The sequence below is a fragment of the Beta vulgaris genome, chromosome 6 (genome assembly GCF_026745355.1).
Source record: "Beta vulgaris subsp. vulgaris cultivar EL10 chromosome 6, EL10.2, whole genome shotgun sequence".
NCBI lineage: Eukaryota > Viridiplantae > Streptophyta > Magnoliopsida > Caryophyllales > Amaranthaceae > Beta > Beta vulgaris.
The window spans coordinates 25,552,687-25,573,388 of record NC_079207.1 but is presented as its reverse complement, the minus strand read 5'-3'; the positions used below and the strand labels follow the sequence as shown (position 1 = coordinate 25,573,388).

The 20,702-nt window shown below is 34.8% G+C and overlaps 1 protein-coding gene across 1 annotated transcript; it reads right to left on the bottom strand.

Moving 5' to 3' along the window:
• Positions 1-9,793: 9,793 nt before the first annotated feature.
• LOC104896328 (uncharacterized) lies at positions 9,794-19,512 on the bottom strand. Its single transcript, XM_010683068.4, has 14 exons — positions 18,929-19,512; positions 15,664-15,775; positions 14,628-14,740; positions 14,419-14,541; positions 14,149-14,321; positions 13,950-14,025; positions 12,553-12,639; positions 11,862-11,942; positions 11,733-11,765; positions 11,453-11,506; positions 11,321-11,362; positions 10,518-10,596; positions 10,358-10,428; positions 9,794-10,221 (listed from the first exon to the last, which is right to left on the bottom strand). Exons 1-14 carry the CDS (start codon positions 19,118-19,120, stop codon positions 10,120-10,122), a joined length of 1,338 nt encoding a protein of 445 aa, XP_010681370.2. The 5' UTR covers positions 19,121-19,512; the 3' UTR covers positions 9,794-10,119.
• Positions 19,513-20,702: the final 1,190 nt, after the last annotated feature.

Genomic DNA, 20,702 nt, shown 5'->3' with positions numbered 1-20,702 from the left:
GGATATAATGATTATACTTGATAAATATGTCTGAACACTCCCACTTATAAACTCATTTATATACTACCATAGTTTGTAGCATGGTTCCTCAAACAAATTTATATTATTGAGTCTCAAAACAACATAACTTATAGCTAATAGAACTTAATATGCGATTTAGTTCTGCCTTTGTCTTAAAACTCATAAACAGGTATTTCAAAAACCATATAGTACACAAATCACATTTTTTTAATACAACATAAGTTTAACTTATGAAACATATCAAGATCAACTTATATAATGATCAATCAAAATTTCAATAATATATTTGGAAAGTGGAAGGACATGTGTGTACCTTTACCCAACTTCGCATATAGCCCCATTAGTACATCATCTTTGCATACCAATCGATATATGAACTCCACAACGATTTACCATAAAACAATAATTATCATTAGTAACTATTCTCAAGTAGAGCATACACTCAAACTAAACTTGCAAACATAAATTCATTTGCTTAATTAACTGGAATCCTATAACCCAAGGACCAATTTATGGCTCACAACCCATTACTAATATTGTTCGCATCATGATAAATATAATAGAATCTTATATATTTGAGAGTAACTAGCTTGTAACTATAATCTTGATTCTTTAGTCTTATTATCTTCAACTAGCTGAATTTTCCCAATAACCACTGGTCAACTAACTTGGCAGACTCACAATCATGGATTTCAATACAGATATATCGAACGAATTGACACAAAAACAATTCCTGAACTTATAATCAAAACCAAGTTCTTTACAAAAAGTAATTTACTCTCTTAATAACAATATAAGAGGTTGAAAATAAATAATTATGAAAACCATAATTATCATTCTATAAACGCAACGAATTACCAGATATTTTACCAAAAATCCACCAACCAAATTGGCCGAATTACATTAATTGAAAAGAGAGAAGGAAATCTGTTTGTACCTTTAACAAAAGCAAAAGATTCAGTCTTTAATAACAACAACCCAAGTAATACCAATTTAAATCTCATAATCTGATTTTTCCAACTCAATAAAAAATTCAACTATACTTATAAAAATCAGAACCATTATTAACATACAAATTAGATTGAACTTGATGAAATAAGATTCACAATTTAACCCAAAATTATACCTTCTTAAAGAGATAAGAATTTGAAGAACTCAACAACCATAACAACGTACAGCAGCGATGGTGGCAGCTCGCCGGTGAAGAGCATCGGAAACCGTAGCAACGACGGTGCCAGAATTCCGGTCGAACACCGACGACAGTAGCAAATAACAGAGGAGGAAGAAAATTTCAGAGGAAAGAGAAAACCCACAACCGAGCAGCACAATTCAACAATAGAATAGAGGAGAGAGAAAATCCGGCAAACCCGCAATTAAACCGACGCAAGAACGGCGACGGCTGCACCGGCAGAGGGAATCGAAACTTACGGTCAACAGAGGGAGAAGGAGGACAGTGAGTGAGTGAGAGAAAAAATGAAATGAGTTGGGGTTTATGGCTTCCTTTATTTGGTTGAAGGAATTTGGAATTTTTGACAACAAGGCTATAAGGTGGCAACTCCCACATATGCCACACGAGATGAGAAAATGAATAGAAATATTCTCTTTTTTTTTTTCTTTTCGAAAATCTAATTTGAACTTAAATTATTTTTAGATACAAAAATTCACCTTTTCTTAGATGTTTTTCTATAATTTAACATACAATTATTGTAATAAAATACAATTATCTTTTTAATGAAACCTGCTTAAAATACAGCTATTACACAATCAGTTTCTCTTTATCTTTCCTTCATAAAAAACTTCTCCTCTATAAAATGCAAAAGGGCTGTTATGTAAAAGATGTGGTAATTCAAAAAACATATATCCATTAATCCATCTCAAAAAAGGAGGGAAAAGGTGGGAATTAAGGGTTGTAGTAAGCCCAAAAACCCGCACTAGTAGAAAAATGATGATTTGCGTCACCCCATTTGCGTCGCATGAAAGGCAAAACGACGCAATAACTTAATTAGCGTTGCACGTAGAGAGGAGTGCGACACACAACATGGGTGCATAAGCACCAGATATGCCCTATTTGCGTCGCACATGCCTTAAGTGCGTTGCGAAAGCCAAATGTGCGTCGGATTGCCTGACTCATGCGACGCAAATCGTCTCTACCTTGAAAAAAAATTGAAACTATCTGCGTCGCACGTCTTTTAGGTGCGTTGCAAAAGACCCAATTTGCATCGCACCATTCAATGTGCGACGCACATATTACGGCCACGAGGCCCAACCCACTACCTTTTTATTTCAGAAACCCTATGCACGCAGCCACGCACCTTTCATTTCTCCCTCTCCCTCTCCCTCTCCCTCCCTCACTCAACCCTAATTTCTCCCTCTTGCTCTCCCTCTCCCTCCCTTTCATTTCTCAGACGCATATGACCTTTCCTTTCTCAGCCGCTTCTCTTCAAACTTTGCCGCTTCTCACTCCGCCGCTTCTCCCAATTTGCATCTCTCTTCATTTCCAGCGAACGAACGACGAGGGCAACGAACGAAAATGAAAAAAACTCCGCCGCTTCTCACTCCTTTTCGTTCGTTCTCATGCGACTTCTCAGATCTGTCATTGAAGATCTCATTTTTCATTTTTCATTCAATTTCGTGAGCTGCATGCGTGAATAAGGTAACTTGTTTAGTTTTTCTTTTTCTTTTTTTTCGCCTGTATTAATTTGTCGTTATTTGTCATTTTTTTCGGATCTGTTTGAAGATCTCGTTTTTTTATTTTCGTCTTGACATTTATTCACTTTCTTCATCAACTCAACAAAAAAAGTAGACATTTTCCAGTTCGAATTTCCATAAAATTTGACAAAGAACAACTGAAGAGGAGCGAGAAGACAATTGAAGAAGGAGAAAAATTTCCTGAAATTCGAATTTCTTCGCTTTTTAGATCTGATTTTGTTTTTTTAGGTTCAATTTTTTATCTTTGTTTTGTATTATCTAGATCTGACAAAGAACTAGTAAGAAGAAAAATAATATTTTATTTTCGTTCAATTTTTAGATTCAATTTAGTTTTATTTTTGTTCAATTTTTAGGTTCAATTTCGTCTGTATTATTTTCGTTCAATTCATGTGTTTCATTCTGTTTTGACATTTTGTATTTCATTCATGTTGGGTTCGATTCTGGAATAATATGAGTTTTAATTATATGAAAAAGCCAGTGAGTTAATGGTGAATTGATTTTTTGTTTTTTTTTTTTTTTTGAAAAATGAACCATTTGCGTCGGATGTGGCCTAAAATCCGACGCAAATCGTACTTTTTTTTTAATAAAATGACACATATGCGTCGCACATAGCCAAGGGTGCGACGCAGATGAGTGATTTGCGTCGCACCTTCGGCTATGTGCGACACAAATTCCCCTTCTTTGTTGGGCTGGGAAAGCCATCTGCGTCATACCATATACAACGTGCGACGCAAATAGCTAAACGATCTGCGTCGTTTCTGCATACGACGCAGATCAACTATAGGTCATTTGCGTCGAGACCTGTGCCGTCAAACCCAAGTCCGACGCAAATAGGGGCCTCATGTCCGACGCAAATCGACCTTTTTCTACTAGTTCTGCAACCCTTGGTTGTGAAGGGATGCGTGAAAAATTGCAGCCCTCCAATATGTGAAGGGTTGCTACACCAACGGCTGCGTTGAAAAAACGCAGCCCTTAGGCCACTTTTGACCGCATCTTGATCTTGTTGTAATTCCGTTCTTAGATTAGGGAATCGTGGGATAAATAGCGACTTAATCCCATCAGTATAACAGAGGGGCTAATATGATCCTAAGGACAAAGAATAATCTCGTCCTAATCTAGTTTATGTATATATTTACCTTATTAAAAGCTTACATTTTGATTTAGCAATTAATTTCATGTCAATTGTTTTATCCTTCTTTATTTCGTGTCGAATATTATCAAATTGACATATTCAAAATAACTACCAATAATATGATCTAATCCCTTTAAGTATCTTTTTGCGGAACGTTATTTGGTGCTAATTATAATAAGTTTTTCTCTGTATTTCCTTTGAAAAGATTAACTTCTCCTCCATAAACGTCTCACACAGGATGGATTTGTTGTAAATTCGTTCTTAGGTTAGGGACTTCCAAGGTAAGTTATCATGCAGTTTAACACTATAAGCATAATAACGGGGATAATATTATCTTAAGAATAAAGAATAATCTCATCCTAATCTAGTTTCATTTCACATTGTAATTCTTGTATATCTTACAAAAGGTAATATATATTTTATTTTTACTATATAAAGATTATAAAGCACCTAGTTTCCTCTTATTTTCATATTCATATTGTATCACTAATTTTAATAAAGATAAAATAACATTTCTGACATTTTTCTCTCGTCGTTTTCACTTGCTTTATCATTTTTGTTAGATATAATTTAATTTCGTTAAAAGATTTCAACTATAAAATATGTAATCTATTAAATCTTCCCACAAGCTAGCTTCTCATATTTTGTGTCCTAAAAAAATATAGGGTCGTGATATTTGAAGTGTTCCACACATATTGCAGTATGTTCGGCATGTGTTGGTCCAATACGTGTGTCGGAGTAGAGACATGTCACCTATATGAATCTCAAATCTTGGGTATAACTTTTATAAGACCTTATATATACTAATTAAGTTAGATGACACCCATTTAATACTATACTGTGACTTAATTATAATTTGACCATAGAATAATAGATGACTAGAACTTAGAAAAACAAATGGCGTATTTAAGAATTGTAGATTCGTGATGTGCTCTTCCGAGATGGTCACCCATCTCTGAACTACTTCCAGCGAAACACGCTTGATTGTGGAGTAATTAAGGAGAGCTCCCTAAAAGAAAAATGCATCTTGTTGAAATGAGTAGCATACTAAATTCTTTTAAAACAATTATGAGAGGTATCATATCATGTGTTCTTTATTAATTGCAATATTTGAGTTTTCACACTTGCCAATTTACGACTTTGATCATTAATATTTTTGGTTACATTTTAATAAAATTTATAAAAAGTAAGTTGATATATTAAAACTATATTTTAAAATGAATCTAACAAGACCCACATAATTATATTTTTTATATGTACAAATCACCAATTAATGATGGTAGAGTTGTGTATGAATAATATAAAAATCTGAATGTTATAATTACTCCCTCATTCCCATAATATAATGATTGTTTCTCTTTCTTGAGGTCTTCCGGGTTTTTGCACTACCTCCCCAAGGAAATAACTTCAAAATCTTTGACCAAATATTATCATTAATATATACATAAAAGATTTACTCATGTGTGATGTGATCTTATTAGGTTCGCATCAATGTTTACTTCATATAATATTATATTTTTTAATATTTTTATCAAATATGAAATTAGAAATATTGAAAATCTAATATGCATCTTAAAAACCGTAAAAAAAAAACAAGCATTATAATATAAAACGAAAGGAGTAATAAAGAACGAAAAAAGTATCATATAATTGTTGGTCGTAATTTGTGGCAGGGGCATGTCCTCGAGATTCTTTTTCTGTCTCTTGTAAGTTGTGGCCCCACAGGCCACATGCTTGGTTGCTTAGCCTCTTACTCAAACCTCCATCCTCGCTCACTCACAGGACTAGTAGAAGTATTACCAATTAACTCTTTCTATTATACGATAGAAAACAAAGTTCGTCCTCTTCAGGGTATGAAGCATGAATTTCTAACACGGCTCTAAACCAAAATGCTCGAGAGCATTGTGCATGCTAATCATGGTTAGTCCTACTCATCGAGTTATTTGGATTTAATTGGATTTGATTGGATTTGATTCAAGTCATTTCAGCTTTATTTTACTCCGAGTCTATTTCTAGTCAGTTCAGATCTACTCAGGTTTTGATTTTGATACGGTTATTTGATGATTTAGGTATATGGTAAAAAAAAAAAACTTTCAATTTGGGTCGGGCGAAAAGACATATTCAATTGCTTTGGGTGTATTTGGGCATCGGTTCTTTGGTGGTCCAATATATGCACGATTAAATTATATCAATCTGTTCTAAGAACGATGATGCTAATATAAATAATACTTACACTTATAACATACTAATAAATATCTTAGAAGTTCATATTACTTACTAGTTAGATAACTTATATCCAAAGCAATTTTTTGTCCATATTTACCTAAAAGCAACAATATTAAAATATGTTTGATACATGTGGGGTCATGCAGGTCAAATCGGGTTGGTTAAGTTCAGGTGGGATTGGAGTTAACTACATTCAAGTTGATTCAATTTTGGTCAAATTGGTTCATGTAAATTCAAGTATTTGTTCAGTATCAGGTAGAGATGGAAATGGATCGGGTTCGGGGCGGATGGACCATCACCCGCATCCATCCACCCCACCCGATCCATCCATCACCCGGTAAAACATACACCCGAATCCATCCATCCATCACCCACGGGTGAAACGGATGGATCAGGTGATAATCGGATGAACTAAATTAGATTAAACTAGGTGGTTTAGCTAGATTAACAGAACCAAAAACCAGTTTATAAAATCAGTCCAATTAGCTAGATAACTAAGTGATTCATATCAAAGCCCAACAACTATGGTTCATAATCAAATAGAACTAAGATGGCTTAATAGAATACTTAATCAGATCTAGGCTCAAATTTATAAATAAGTATTAAAGGATAAACTTGGGCTTGGGTCAAAAATTAAGAAGTCAGAGAACAAAGAGGTAGGTTTGCACCTCTGCTCACTTGGAGCAGGAAAGACACGACAAAGGTGTTTCGAAGCTTGAATGGCGTCAAGCTACGACATTGCTGAGCAACATGTATGGTGGTGCGGCAGCACTCCGGTGTTGTTCGTTGGCCTCGGATTCTGGTGCTGCAGCACTAAGGAGAGAGTAGAGCTAGCGAAAGAGAAAGGCTCAGCTACAGCAGCACGTGGCAAGGCCGTGCAGCGACAGCGCAGTAGCAATGTAGCATCAGGCAAGAGGAGAGAGAAACAAGGGGTTGGGGACTTGGGGTTTGGGTCTTTGGGTGAGAGAATGACGAGAGATAGAGAGATGGGATTTTGGGGGTTTTTTTTAGGAGTGAGAAAGTAAGATGGGGTTGGGTTAACTACTTAATTTGCTTAATTTGGGCCTGTGGACCATTGGGTTTTTGTAAAAATGTAAAAGCCAAAAATAAAAAAATTATATCCTTTTTACTTTAAACGGGTGACGGGTCGGGTGGTAAATGGGTGACGGATCGGGTGATGGATGGAAAAATATCACCCGAACCCGACCCGCATCCGTCACCCGGTTATCCGTCACCCGGCTATCATCCGTTTAAACCGGGTTTTTCACCCACTTAATAAACCGGGTGGAGCGGGTGGTTGGGTGATCCACTGGATATTTCCATCTCTAGTATCAGGACAAGTCTGTTTCGGATCAATTTAGGTTCAATTTGGTTTATTTCGGGTTCCGAATTGAATTTTAGGTCATCATTTAGGGTCTAAATTGAGTCTTGGTTCAAGTCATTTGATTCGGATCTTCGAGTTTATGTCAATTTTAATTTGTCAGGTTTAATCATGTTACCATCACAACCAAGTTGAGCTTTGTGAAATTTAAGGTCACCATTAGATTTCTCCTTATGACGAAAAGCCACATGTTCACCCCCAAGGGGCCTAAGCACCAAATCCCAGTCCTCGTTTCCATCAAAGCATTAAATTCATCTTGCATTGTCGTATTCTAATGAGGGTACGCCAAGGCTTACGTTGTTTAATTTAGAAGATTGGGGTAAATATATGCATTATATTATGGGGCTACTAGGTTGGATAGTGTGACCATATCTGATGATGGGTTTGTGAATGCTATGCTGGCTTTGTGTGACAGGAGGAGATGGGGGAATAGCGTACGTAGGTTGTGTGGGCCATACAACAATAATGGATGGAGAAACATATGGGAGCTAAGCCATGGAGGTGGGGCACTGGCCTAGGAAGAAAAGCATTAGGCTTATATGGTCTAAAGGCCCACTAGGAGCAGGGGGTTAATAACTAAATAAGTTTATATTCGCTAGTCATCAGAGTGTACGGTGAATTAAAATTAAAGTGAAAGTTATATGTGTAGCCACATAATCGTGTCTGCTCATTTTAGGACCCAATAATGAAACATACGACGGTCTTAATAGATTCAAGGTGAGAGCAACCCGAATAGTCAAGCCCAAAAGTATTTTAAAATGTAAAAACTTATTTATTTGCAATAATGATCCAAAGTCCTATTTTGAAACCCAATTATTTATTCCTAATAATTAATTGTATTTTGAGCCCATAATAATATTTTAAGTCCAATTCTTTGAAAACTTCCAATTTGTTATTCATGATAATAAATTTTTTTGTTTATTAATTATTTTAATAAATAGTTTTAGAAGTAAATAAATATTTCCAAGGATATTTTAAAATGGAAATCAGATTTTATCGATCTCGTAAAAGTTGATTTATGGATATAAAGGGATAAAAGAAAATCGTGCAAAAACGATTTATGAGGAAAGGCCTATAAGCATGTCTGGCACATGCGTTTCACATGGCACATTTGCTGAAACGCGTCAAGGCGCACCAATCTGTGCCTGACACGTGCGACGGCGCGTCACGCAAAGTCGTGCGCCTAGTGCACTTTGTGCATGAAGCGTAGTTCACTTTCTTGATCTTTTTTTATATTTTGCTATAAATAAGCCATTGGTTTTCCGGATCAAAAAGCACCTTTGCGCTCTATATACTCAATACTTGCTATAAATGAAGTCATGACTGGTTTGGATCATGATTATTGAATCATGTTATTCCCTTTTATTATTTGACTTCTTTATGAGGATCGAGGGTTTTAGTTGGTAAGTTGATATTCTAGGTCATAGGAATAAGGAGTCGTGCCCGTATTTTGTCTTCCAAAGGGAAGGCTAGTTTTTCGTCAGATAACTCGTTCCATTGACTATTCCATTTAAAGTAAATAAAATGTTGGTTGTGAAGTTTAGTTCAATAAGAGTTACCTGCAAATTTATTATATTATTATTTATTCCTGTTTGTTATGTAATAGAATCATGTTAGAATTATTTCTTTATTTATTATGTAGTACTCAGTTTTGTTGATTACGTGTTTTTGTTTGTGTGTGTTGATCATGGCTATGTCTTATTGATCTTGTGATAACCCATTTTTGTGAGCAGTCTTTAAAGATCAATAATGCATTGTCCATCTACAGGTTTGAAGATGATGCATCATCATTGGGTTCGGGATTGGGAAACTTGTGTAGTCTATTTATCTTTTCATTGTTGGTTTTGGTTTTAAGTTTGACTTTGACTTTTTGAGTTGACTTTGTGGTTGACTAAGTTTAATTTATAAAATTAATTATTATGATTTCCGCTGCAAAATTCTAAATAAGCTGATACGTTATTACACAAGCGAAAATGCATTGATGATTCTCTAAGTTTTATATTGAAAATGTATTTTGGAAAAGAGAGAAATATCAAAGTGTTACACTTTACTTAGTTTTGGTACCAAAATTTTATAAGATACCAAAATAGCATCTCACTATGAGTTAGCAGCACTTTTCCTAAACAAGGTTTTGTACCAAATTCCAATCTAGTCCAGAGGACTTTCTTCCTTGGAATAAAGAAAAGAAATTACTTAACCCCATTAGACGTAAATTGGCACACACAAAAACAGATAATCCTCCTATAACCAGATGGCCTTCAAATATCAGTATAATCTTCAGCAGCTTTCATAAGAAGTATTCATTACAAGTATCTACATACAGATTTGGTTAGCAGCATGAATCCATTCATTTCTTTCAACATTACAATTGACAAGGGTTAAAGGGTCAATTTGCCACTTTCCCCAAAGGCTAACTGGGCAATGTTGCTTACAACAGAGATTGCACCAAGTGTGATCTAATACAATTCTGAAACTTCAATTAGTGCAATTGTGTAACTACTACGTACAATCACATAGAACTTCAAACTCAATGCATATATATATCTATACACTTCTATAAATACACCTGCAAATTCCGAAAAATAATAGGACAAAGGGGGGACGAGGTTAAAGGACGACAATAGAGATTCCTAAAACTAAGAAAAAAGCCTCATGATAGAAGCGGTGCTTCGATGCTATCTAAGTCATCCTTGTGCTTATGCTCAGACTGTGACTCAAATCTAGAGCCCAAGGCGATAATCAGAGCAACTACCTGTAAATATTTGAGTACATGTAATTAATAACAAATCGAGGACAATCAAGAACTAGAAGAGTTGAAGGGGTCGGAGTTGGTGTGAAGAGAAAATCAGTGAGGAGAAACTAAGCAGATACAAGAGGTGGATGTATACCATGGATAATGACGAACAAACGATACTAAAACCTTTGCAATCAAATGGAGCATCTTCGGACAAAAACCATGCTGGAAGGAGATTAGCAATGAAGTCAGACACATAGTCATTCATGGTAATGAACAAACATATATTTGACTTATAGTGGTAAATAACTCACAGGTTAATGGGCTCATAGCAAGTGGCGACAACAAGCTTGCAATTGATTGCACTCCTGCTACAAAACCTTGTGCTTTACCCTGCAATCATTAAAACCTCACTCAGGTTAGAGAAGTAACATGAAGATAATCCAAGTGATACCATCCTGCGGCAAACAAAGTAATGACCATCCTATGATTAAATACTCCATCCACAACACCACTATTAAAAGAATACGCCATATGTTAAGTTTAAGCCGTCCTAAAAATATCCACATTATGAATTAGTATGTTAACTTTGATATTTCCCCAATTCCCTTTTATGATATCCTTAACCAAGAATTACAAATTATTATATTGGTGTGTTGATGTAAAATTTCAAATATTGAGAGATAACTATGATATTTCAATTTTCAGCGACGAGAGACAGTAGCATTAAGTATTATGATAACGAATTCTCGAGTCCTTAGCAAGGGTATGACATCTTGACGGCCCAAAAAGGTAAGGATCATGTGGTCCCCCATTGCATTCAAGAAGTTCTTTTAACCTTTGTTTGGTTCCTTTAAATCTCCATGATCTGATCTACTCCTGAACTGATTTTATCTGACTTGATCTTATATCATCAGAGATTGATTTGCAAGTTTGTCTGAAAATTCCTATATTCTGAGTTTTTTAAACCAATTGGTCCTGATCCAAACCTCTCTGATTAGGCCAAATATACAGTAAGCTAGTGTAGAATTTAGCATGAACTGATCAGAAAGCATCATCCTTTCCAAATACGCATATCATTCTTATCCCTCAATCAAAGTAGAAAGCATATACGAACCTGGTCACTAGAGCTTGATCCTTTTGAAATAATAGCATAAGTCTGCCAAGTTAAGGACCACAGGCAATATTAGAGAGACGTAAGCAATGTCAAGATGCAGAACTGTTTGAGGCATTAGTAATTAGTACTCACAGCAGGTTTCACAAGCACATATATAACTCCAAATGAAGCACTCAAGTATGGTACCTGCAATGCAGGCATGCAGCCAAAGTATTTCAGCACAAGTAGACGATTGAAAGATCTCTCAGGTCAAGTGAATTGAATTCTCAAAGAGCAAAAGATGTTGCCAGCTTTAGCATCTATACTAGTAATAATGTCTTTGCTATCCCCTTGACTGTGGTAAAATTGAACCTAGAGTATCATAAAATTATTGCTACATGTAGTCGCTACAAAAAAAGTTTTAGATGCTTACCCAATAAGCCCAAGCAAAGCCGTAAAACAATGCCTGTACGAGAAAACAATCATTTATAAATATAACTTATCTGATTGTATTGCACTTTCTACAATCAATATGACAATGAGAAACAGATATGTCACTTACATATGCTATTGATGCAAGTAATGCGGCGCATAATATCACTTTTTCTCCAACCAATGGATTGAGAAGAGGAAGCACCAATATCTAAGCCAGACCACATAGAAAATTAAGGCAATTAGAGATTTCTAGAAGAAAACATGCACTGTTGATTGTGGAACATAAGAAAGAAACCAAAGGTGAGGTTTTGTAAACAGAAACATAATCATGTATAGTGAGTCACCAACTCACCAAGCCCAACAGTTACAAGTATGTACTAGTCTACATGACAGACTAAATGGCCTTGACATGGTTGCTATTGCAATCAAAACTGCACTCTCAAGAAATCAATATCTTAAAAGGCAGAATCCACTCTGCAATCGAAAAACCATGAATAATAGAAATTCTTTACTTCTTTCAGCTCAGAGAAAAGTGAGTATATTTTGAACTTCACAGTCCAAAATGGATATGGTCCATGTCAAAAATTTAGTATCTACATAAATCTCCACTTGGATCATAGACATGAAGCTTTGATGTAATTCGAACTTATAAGACACAAGAAAAGTTGTTTGTAATGTACTAGAATAGAGTAAATGAAAATTCATTATGTCATACGGCATACTAAACAGAGCATAAGGAGACATATAAGTTTATCGTTGTGTATATGCTCAGTCGAACAACAGATAATAAAGGAAAAAATCTACGGTGCAAGAAATACCTGAGAAATTATTGAGCCAGATCCAACAACCATCAAGATCTCAGAAAATTGATTTTTATTAAAGCCAAAAGCTGCCTTCAGGTAGTACTGCAATGGTATCGTAGTTAGCATGTTGTGCAAGTCCTTATTACATACAAAAAATGAGGAATGGATGGAAGCCAGAGAGTTCCAGGCTGACAAAATAGTCTTTTCAAACATTAAATTTACAAATGTATGAGGGAATGAAATCAGATATAACACTTCGATAAAGCAATTAGCAAGCATGAAGTTTAAGACAGAACATTTTCCTTCCATGTATCCATACTTTGTATCATCCACATATAAGTTCACTAAACTAAGAGGATTTCCGCCCAGGAAGGGATGTCATGCAGATAAGTCAAAGCAGAAGTCACAACATGATGAAGAATCAATCTTAGAGATTTTACATAATGATCAGCTTTACTAAGACTTGTCAAAGCTTCTACTTCTTGTTTGACTTATAGTAAGAAACAGCTATGGTAGGTCAGAATGAGAGCTGTAGTTTACCATTATATAAAATATTAAGGCATTCATCAAAGATAAAGGAAGTACTTATCCTGATATATTCAAGGAATTATTAAACATAGACACCAAAACTCAACATCAAAATTGACGTATTCATCTTGTTAACGACAAGAGACAACCTATTTAAGTACAATTGCATGATCCTGGACAGAAATCTTTCCTTGCTAAGCACTGATGCAGTAATGGTACAGACCAATACAATGCAGGGACGTTTTGAAGAGCAATAGATATCTCTAGTGATGTGCATAACTTGAAAGATTTTCCTTCGTAATGGTTTCCAAATTACAGATTTTCCTTGTAGTAGATTCCTAGATGTAATAGGATAAGTGTCAACATTTGTGAAAAGAAAAGAAAGTACTCAGCCATGGTGGCAGTTGTTCAAACAGTGGAGAACCCGTGGTTATCTATAGATGGATGTTTATGGGGTTCGTAGCTAAATTCTCTCAAAAAACTTGGTGTAATTGAAGCATGATATAAATGGAACATTCAGCATCTTATCTAATATTATGTGTATGGTACATGGATGTCACATGATTAAACAAGTTGAAGATGAGTTTGTTGGAAGGCCATCATAACTAGATAGTTGGAGACTGATATATCAGTCTACAATCTACTTTGCCGTAGCTTATGTTCTTTATTGCCAATGGAGAGTAGTAGTTTTTTTTTCTTCACTCGCCTTGAGGAGGGGTTTACCAATACCAAATATTGAGTATTCTGCTCTCTCTTGTATTTACCTATTGGTTTATGTGTTTCTATTGTGCTAGTCAAGGAACTAACTCCGAATAAATGATATTAGAGTTCAGTTTTAATCGCCTATAAGAATTATTTTTAGTATGGTCTGCTGTGAATCATACCAATAAGACAGAGCTGATGCCAGACATTCCCAGCTCGTAAAAGAAAGAAACCAGAGAAATCCCTCGAAGTGTTGGACTGCAGCAAAATAAATATTGTCAATATACTGGAGTGACATAGGTATATATACGAAAAAATCAATCCCTAAGAAACTGTGATGCAAGCAAATTAGTAAATCATACGGGCATTGAATGACTCAACCTGCTAATAACTACAGTAGCAGCATATTTCATAGAATTGTATCGCTGCTTTGGGAATGTCAGAAACTTGGATAACAGTGACGACTGCGGCTCCTCTCTATGTCTTTGCTTGACAGTCTCCGGTAAAAAGAAGAGCATATAAACAGGGCAAAAGATCAAAAGAGCAATCGATACCTGGGAATGTCAGGAGAATATTTTCATTGATAAAAATAATAGCAATAATAGTAGCAGATGATGAAACCACAAAGACATGGTAGAAGAGTGAACGTGCCTTAAAAATGTATTTTTCTGGGAGAAATCGAGCCAGCATATTTCCTAGTACATGTGATGCTGAAAATAGACCAGTGATCCAACTAAATGTCGCAGCTCTTTTAGAATCCTCAATGACATCTGCCTATAAGAGGACAGAACTCCATATTTTGAGTGACTAATGTATTGTTTCCAAATTTCAAATGAATAAGTTAAAGGGTCAGTTCTTACAGCATAGGCAACAGCAATGCAGAAGATACTCCCCTGGCTTATAATGTAGGAGATTGTTCGAAGAAAATAATAAGCATATACAAACTCTCTGGATTGCTCAATGGCAAGTAAGGCTGTAAAAAAAATAGAAGAATGAATGTTATAAGAATTACATATAACAACCTCTGGAAATATAGAACAGTTGACTGAAAGAAAGTAATTATTACTTAACATATAAGGGTTTAGCAAGTGCATCTTTTGACCTATCTTTGATACTTGAACTTGATTCAGGCTCTGATTTGTTGGACAGAAAACATGAATATACTAACATATGTTTTCGAAGGGAAAGCACACTTGTAAATTACTTTTCCATTGTTTGGTTTCTTTACAAGAAAAGTAATAGAGAAAAAGAAAATGAAAATTAAGGAAGAGGATCGATGATGAAAAAGAAGATAAAGAATAGGGAGGAAATCTTCCTTGGGATAGCTATTTTCTGCTCTTCAGAAAACTAGTTTCCACTCTTGAGAAACCAAATAAATGAAATTGGCAGAACTAAATTTGTAAAAGAAAAATGTTACCTCCCATTACCAAACATTCTCTTAATTGAAATGCAGTTTCAGTATAGCAAAAAAGGATGTACTTCATTCATAAGAAAGGATACAGAAAAGGTAAGAGAACAAAAGTTGGTACTTCATGATATTACCTTTACTAATGGGTCAGAGAGTATTCCATGAAGTTCACCCAATGTGAAAAAGTTTATCATCCACATAATCCGTTTTAAAAATTAACAGGGTCAGGTTCCAAAACAGGTGGAGGGAAAAAGAAAAGAGACAGATGCAGATGAGAGAGTCTACTATGATCCTCGCTCGAAACAAAATATTCCCTCTCACATGAAATAGCTAAATGATCTGTGCTATTGTCTTTTGAGCAGAAAATGTTCATCACAAATGCTGATGAATGAGTCTATTATCATTTGAGCTTTTCTATGTGAAAGGGAACATTCTGTTCCCAGTAAAAGCTAAGAATTTGTACGCAGATTCATATATATACAACATACTGAAGGGCAATATTGTGGTTGATAGAGTAATAATGAGCAACGGCTTCCGTCCATACTCATCAGCAAGCTGACCCAAGAGTGGAAGTACCACCATCTTAAATATTCCAACAACCTATGTTTCAAAAGTATGTGCATTAGTAATGAGAAGAAGCAATTCTACATATTTGACAAGTAGTACACAATATCTACTAGACTGTCACCAAGTATTAGTATATAAATCATGGCTACCAACTTACTTTAAAACTTACTTCTAAAGTTCTAACTCAAAACACAGATTTTACTCTATTACTACTAAAGTTCTTATTCCAGCAATGGGTTATCAAATGGTAACCAGCCTTAAAGAAACATATTAAAGTCCTGGCCAAGAGGGAAGAGTTCTTTAACCATTTTTTCCATAGAACTAAATTGAAGTGTTACATCACCTCCGTTTCTTAATTTTTGCATCATATGACATAACAGATGAACCAAGACGAAGTAGAGAGACAAACATGGCCCATGTGATTAACAATAAAAAAGGTATTCCTTTATAAAAACTAAAAAGTTACTCAAAAGAGAAATATTACGAGTATAGTAGAATAACCAAAAAAAAAAATCAAGTCTATAATTCTCAGAAAATATTTTGCATCTTACAAATTTGCACTTTCATAATATAAAGTATGATTCAAATATTATAGTGTTCTCAAAAAAGTGAAACACTTGTCTCTTCTATATGAAAGCTTTTTGATAGAAGTGTTTCACTTATTTCAGAACACGTGAAATATCCTATTTCGAAGGAAATTCAAATAATACTCTTTCATAAGCATCATTGTCCCTTTGTTTTATTCTTTTTTTCTTTCAACTTTTTTGATACCGAAAATATCTCTTTTATTATTTTTTATTTTTAATAGGTAAAAGTGGACCTCAAACTAGGGTCCTATCATATTAACTCCTTTATGTACATCTTTAATCTTATACTAAGGCTTCAAACTTTGAAGTGCCTTTCTTATAGAAAAGTGTATGCAAAGTTGCTATCTATTTTTTAAAAAAACAAAAAAAGATTGTTGCTTTTCTCTTATTGTAGTTACAAACTTACTATTCATTGGTTGAATTATTGTAATATGGGAACTGGAGAGTGGGGAGCCCATACCATCCTACCCCAATCCATGATGGTTGAAGATAACACGTCATTATCGTATGTGACGAACCAACAAAACTTGTCCATTACTCCACTTGAAACTTGAAAGTTCCATCCATTAATAATCCACTTGATAAAGCTCATCAAATTACTTTATATTACTCCCTCAATATAACTATTTACGTTTGCTACCAAAGCCTTCATATTATTTCCAGGAGCGCTTAGAATTAGGAATTCCTACATTTTATATTTTACTCATACTCATATGATAAAAACAAAAGTACCTCAAAAAATGCGTAAGCAAAAACATAGTTTAGTGTGCCCCAGCCCCCAGGAGCACATGAGAATTTGCAATGTGTCACAGCCTACTTTCATCCATCCAAAACTTAAACAAAAACATAATTCAATCAATTCTGACCAATCTAATACTCCATCCATTTCATATTGCATTACATGCAACACTTATATTTAGTGAAATCTCGTTAAAGTCATTTTAATATATATTTTTTAATATGTATTTTTTTAATATATAATTTTTAAAATTTTTATAAATACAAAATTAAAGACATGTTCTCAAAATTAGCATGCGTGAAAAGTACATATATTGCATAAGATATGAAACGGATGAAGTAAAATTTCACAAGATCATAAATTAGGTATTCATAAAGTATATATTTTACATTTTTTTGAAATTACAATAAACAATGAAAAAAATAGTGTGGGTTAAAAATTTATATGTTATAATAAATAAAATAGAGAAACTACTAAAAAAATAATATTTAAGACGAAGTTATGTACTAATATGCATTATTCAACACTTAGTTGTTGCTTAATATTCTCATTTGCTAAATCACGCCCTAAAATTCCCTATTTACGCCCTATATTTGTATAAAATACTGTATTTTTGTATTTTCATTTCTTTTTTTATTTTCTCCTCTTTTCTCACTTCCCCTTCTTCTTCCACACCACCACCACCTTCATGCCCCCTCCACCACCACCACCAACACTACCACCTCTCATAATGTTTATTAAAAAAAAAAAACCAAACAAGTTGACAAAGTTCACCACCGCTGCCGCACCTCCACCGCCGCCACATCACTGCACCACCACCGACACAGCACCACCGCCGTATCCCCACACCCTCCTCTCCTTTGTTTTATTTCTTTTCTGAATTTTTTTTTTAAAAAAAATAGGTAGGCGTCCACCATGGACGCCCCACCACCGGTGGAGGCGTCCATGGCAGGCGCTCCACCACATGGTGAGGCGCCTGCCATGGGCGCCTCCACCTGTGGTGGGGCGTCCATGGTGGACGCCTACCTATTTTAAAAAAAAAAAAATTCAGAAAAAATTGGGGCGCCCACCAAGGACGCCCCACCACCGGTGGAGGCGTCCTTGTCAGGCGCTCCACCACATGGTGGAGCGCCTGCCAAGGACGCCACCACCGGTGGTGGGGCGTCCTTGGTGGGCGCCCCCCTTTTTTTAAAAAAAAAAAAATTAAATGAAGAAAAAATGGAAGAGAGAAGACACAGCACCGGTGGAGCATATATTTACACAGCAGCATATGTAAGGTAGACACAGCACCATGGTGGAATATATTAGCTATCATAGTGGACACAACACCGGTGCTGTGTGACTCAAAAATAGGTAGACACAGCACCATGGTGGAATATATTTACACAGCACCCTTACAATAGTAATTGAGGGAAATTGAAGCTAGTGGTTTAGCAAATGAAATGCGGTGGTTTTGGGTCCTTGATAGAGGATAGAATTTGGTTTTGGGTCAAAGGGGAGGAGAGAGAAAAAAAATGTAAGGGTATAAATACGGTATAAAAATACCGTATTTAGGACGTTAGTAGGAAATTTTAGGGCATCGTTTAGCAAAGCCCTTAATATTTCGTTCACTTATACCGTACCAAGAGGTGCATTGCAATTTGCAAGGGCCATATATTATCCACGTGGATGGTTCCAATCTTATTTACCTTCAATAGTTAACAATAACTTATCCAAAAAGTAATTTCTAGAATATCAATTTTCTGGAAACTTGTCAAAAAGTATATTTGATCATAATATAATATTACCTATGTAAAAAAATAAAAATAAAAAGGCTAGAAGAGATAAAAGAAAGGGAGAGGAGAGAGAAATGATTCATACAGTTTGTTGAACGCCGTTGAGATAAATAGCTTCAGAACAAGTAGTTTGAGCTGGACAAAGAGCACGAGTAGTAACATCCACCAAAACAGAAACTGTCATCTCCTCAGCAATCCAGTGTACACATAACGGAAATAATAAACTCATCAATGGTCTTAATTCCTTCATTCCTTTTTGAATCTCCGTCTTCGCCATCAAATATTTTTCGTATAGATTACTCTTAAATTCTTTTTTATTTGTGGAGTATATTGAAGAGAAAAAGTTGGCAAATCTTGCTACGTTTTAATGGAGAAGATGAAGATAATTATATTAGTCTTGAAATGAGGAAAGAGAAAACGACAGAATTTGATCTGGAAAAACAGAGGACAATGAATGAGAGGTGACTTGGATGAAAGAGAAATGTAGCTAACTATCTTTTTTTGGTTTTTTTGATTTGAAAAGTTGCCATTTTTAATTTTGGTGATTATATAGGAGTGAGATGAAATAATTAAAAAAATGGAACGTGAAAGGAGGAGGTAGGATATAGCATTACATACGCTGGTGTGTGTTGGTCGTGTGATTTGGGCTATTCATCTTGTGCCCCACTTGCTCAGTCTCACTCAACCCGACTCCACTCTTTTTCTTTTTCTTTTTATTCTTTTTAGATTAGAATTCTTTTTCGTGTTTGGAGGGAGTTATATTAATCATATTATTAGCCACCAAATTATTGAGATCATTTGGTTGATTAGTCAAAACACGGCACTTTTTTTTTTTTTTTTTTTTTTTTTGTGGTGAATAACACGGCACAAGTTATTAGAATACTGTTTATTTTCATGCCATTATTTCAAATGTGAGGAGATTCGAATATTATATGTTTTTGAAATATTTATAATGATGATACATAAATTTGGACTTTTTAAGGAACACTTAATTTGAAAATACTCGCAAGTCGCAACTACGACATGAATTTTGCAGCCATTGCACCCTCCCTCCATATTTTACGTTGTTAACTATGGGAATGAGAAGAAAATCAAGACAAGAAAGGTTTATGATCTAGCTTTTTTTGTTTTAATTGGGTGGGAAGTTCTTTCTTAGATATTTCTTGCCTTCTACTTGTACTATAATTGCAATATAATTCATCCGTTTTAAAATATGCTATTCACATACTTTTATTTGATTGTATTTTTATAAATTTTAGGTAAGGTAAAATATAATCATGTAAGATCTTGTTAGACTCATCTCAACATATATTTTCATAATATCAACTTTTTATAATTTTCAGTCATCGCAAATTATACTCCCTACGTCCCATAATATAGTGCTCACTTCTCATTTTTCACGAGAATTAAGGAAAATGGAAAGAGTTTTAGAATTTCACAAAAATATATATTTAAGTAAATATTTATTGGGTATTTTTGTCTTGGAACTAGTTTTTTTCTTGTTTTTCCTTTAAAATAAAATTAAAGAGCAATAAATATACCTTGGAATGGTGTAAAACAATAAATTGGGGCACATATTTTAAAAGAAAGTAGGGGTATTTTGGAAAGTTTTATGTACAAATGAAGGATAATTTAGTCAAAAAAAAATTGATAAAAAAAGAAATAGGCACAACATTTTGGGACACCCAAAGAGGAATGCAAGCACTATATTATGGGACGGAGGGAGTAGTTACTAAGGGTTAAATATATACATTGGCTAGTCATTAGTGTGTCAGAGAGAAGTATGTCACATATTTTGAAACAGATAATTATGTGCCTCTACAAGTTGTGAAAAAGTCATGTGAAGATGACAGAAGTGG

Bases quoted from the DNA above. Each gene is read 5' to 3' on its own strand.
- LOC104896328 (XM_010683068.4), bottom strand. From the start codon at position 19,120: ATGGCGAAGACGGAGATTCAAAAAGGAATGAAGGAATTAAGACCATTG. The intron at 11,507-11,732 runs GTAAGCATCTAA...CCTGCATTGCAG, and splicing joins GCTTTGCTTGGGCTTATTGG to GTACCATACTTGAGTGCTTC. The intron at 10,222-10,357 runs GTATACATCCAC...AAATATTTACAG, and splicing joins TTTGTTCGTCATTATCCATG to GTAGTTGCTCTGATTATCGC.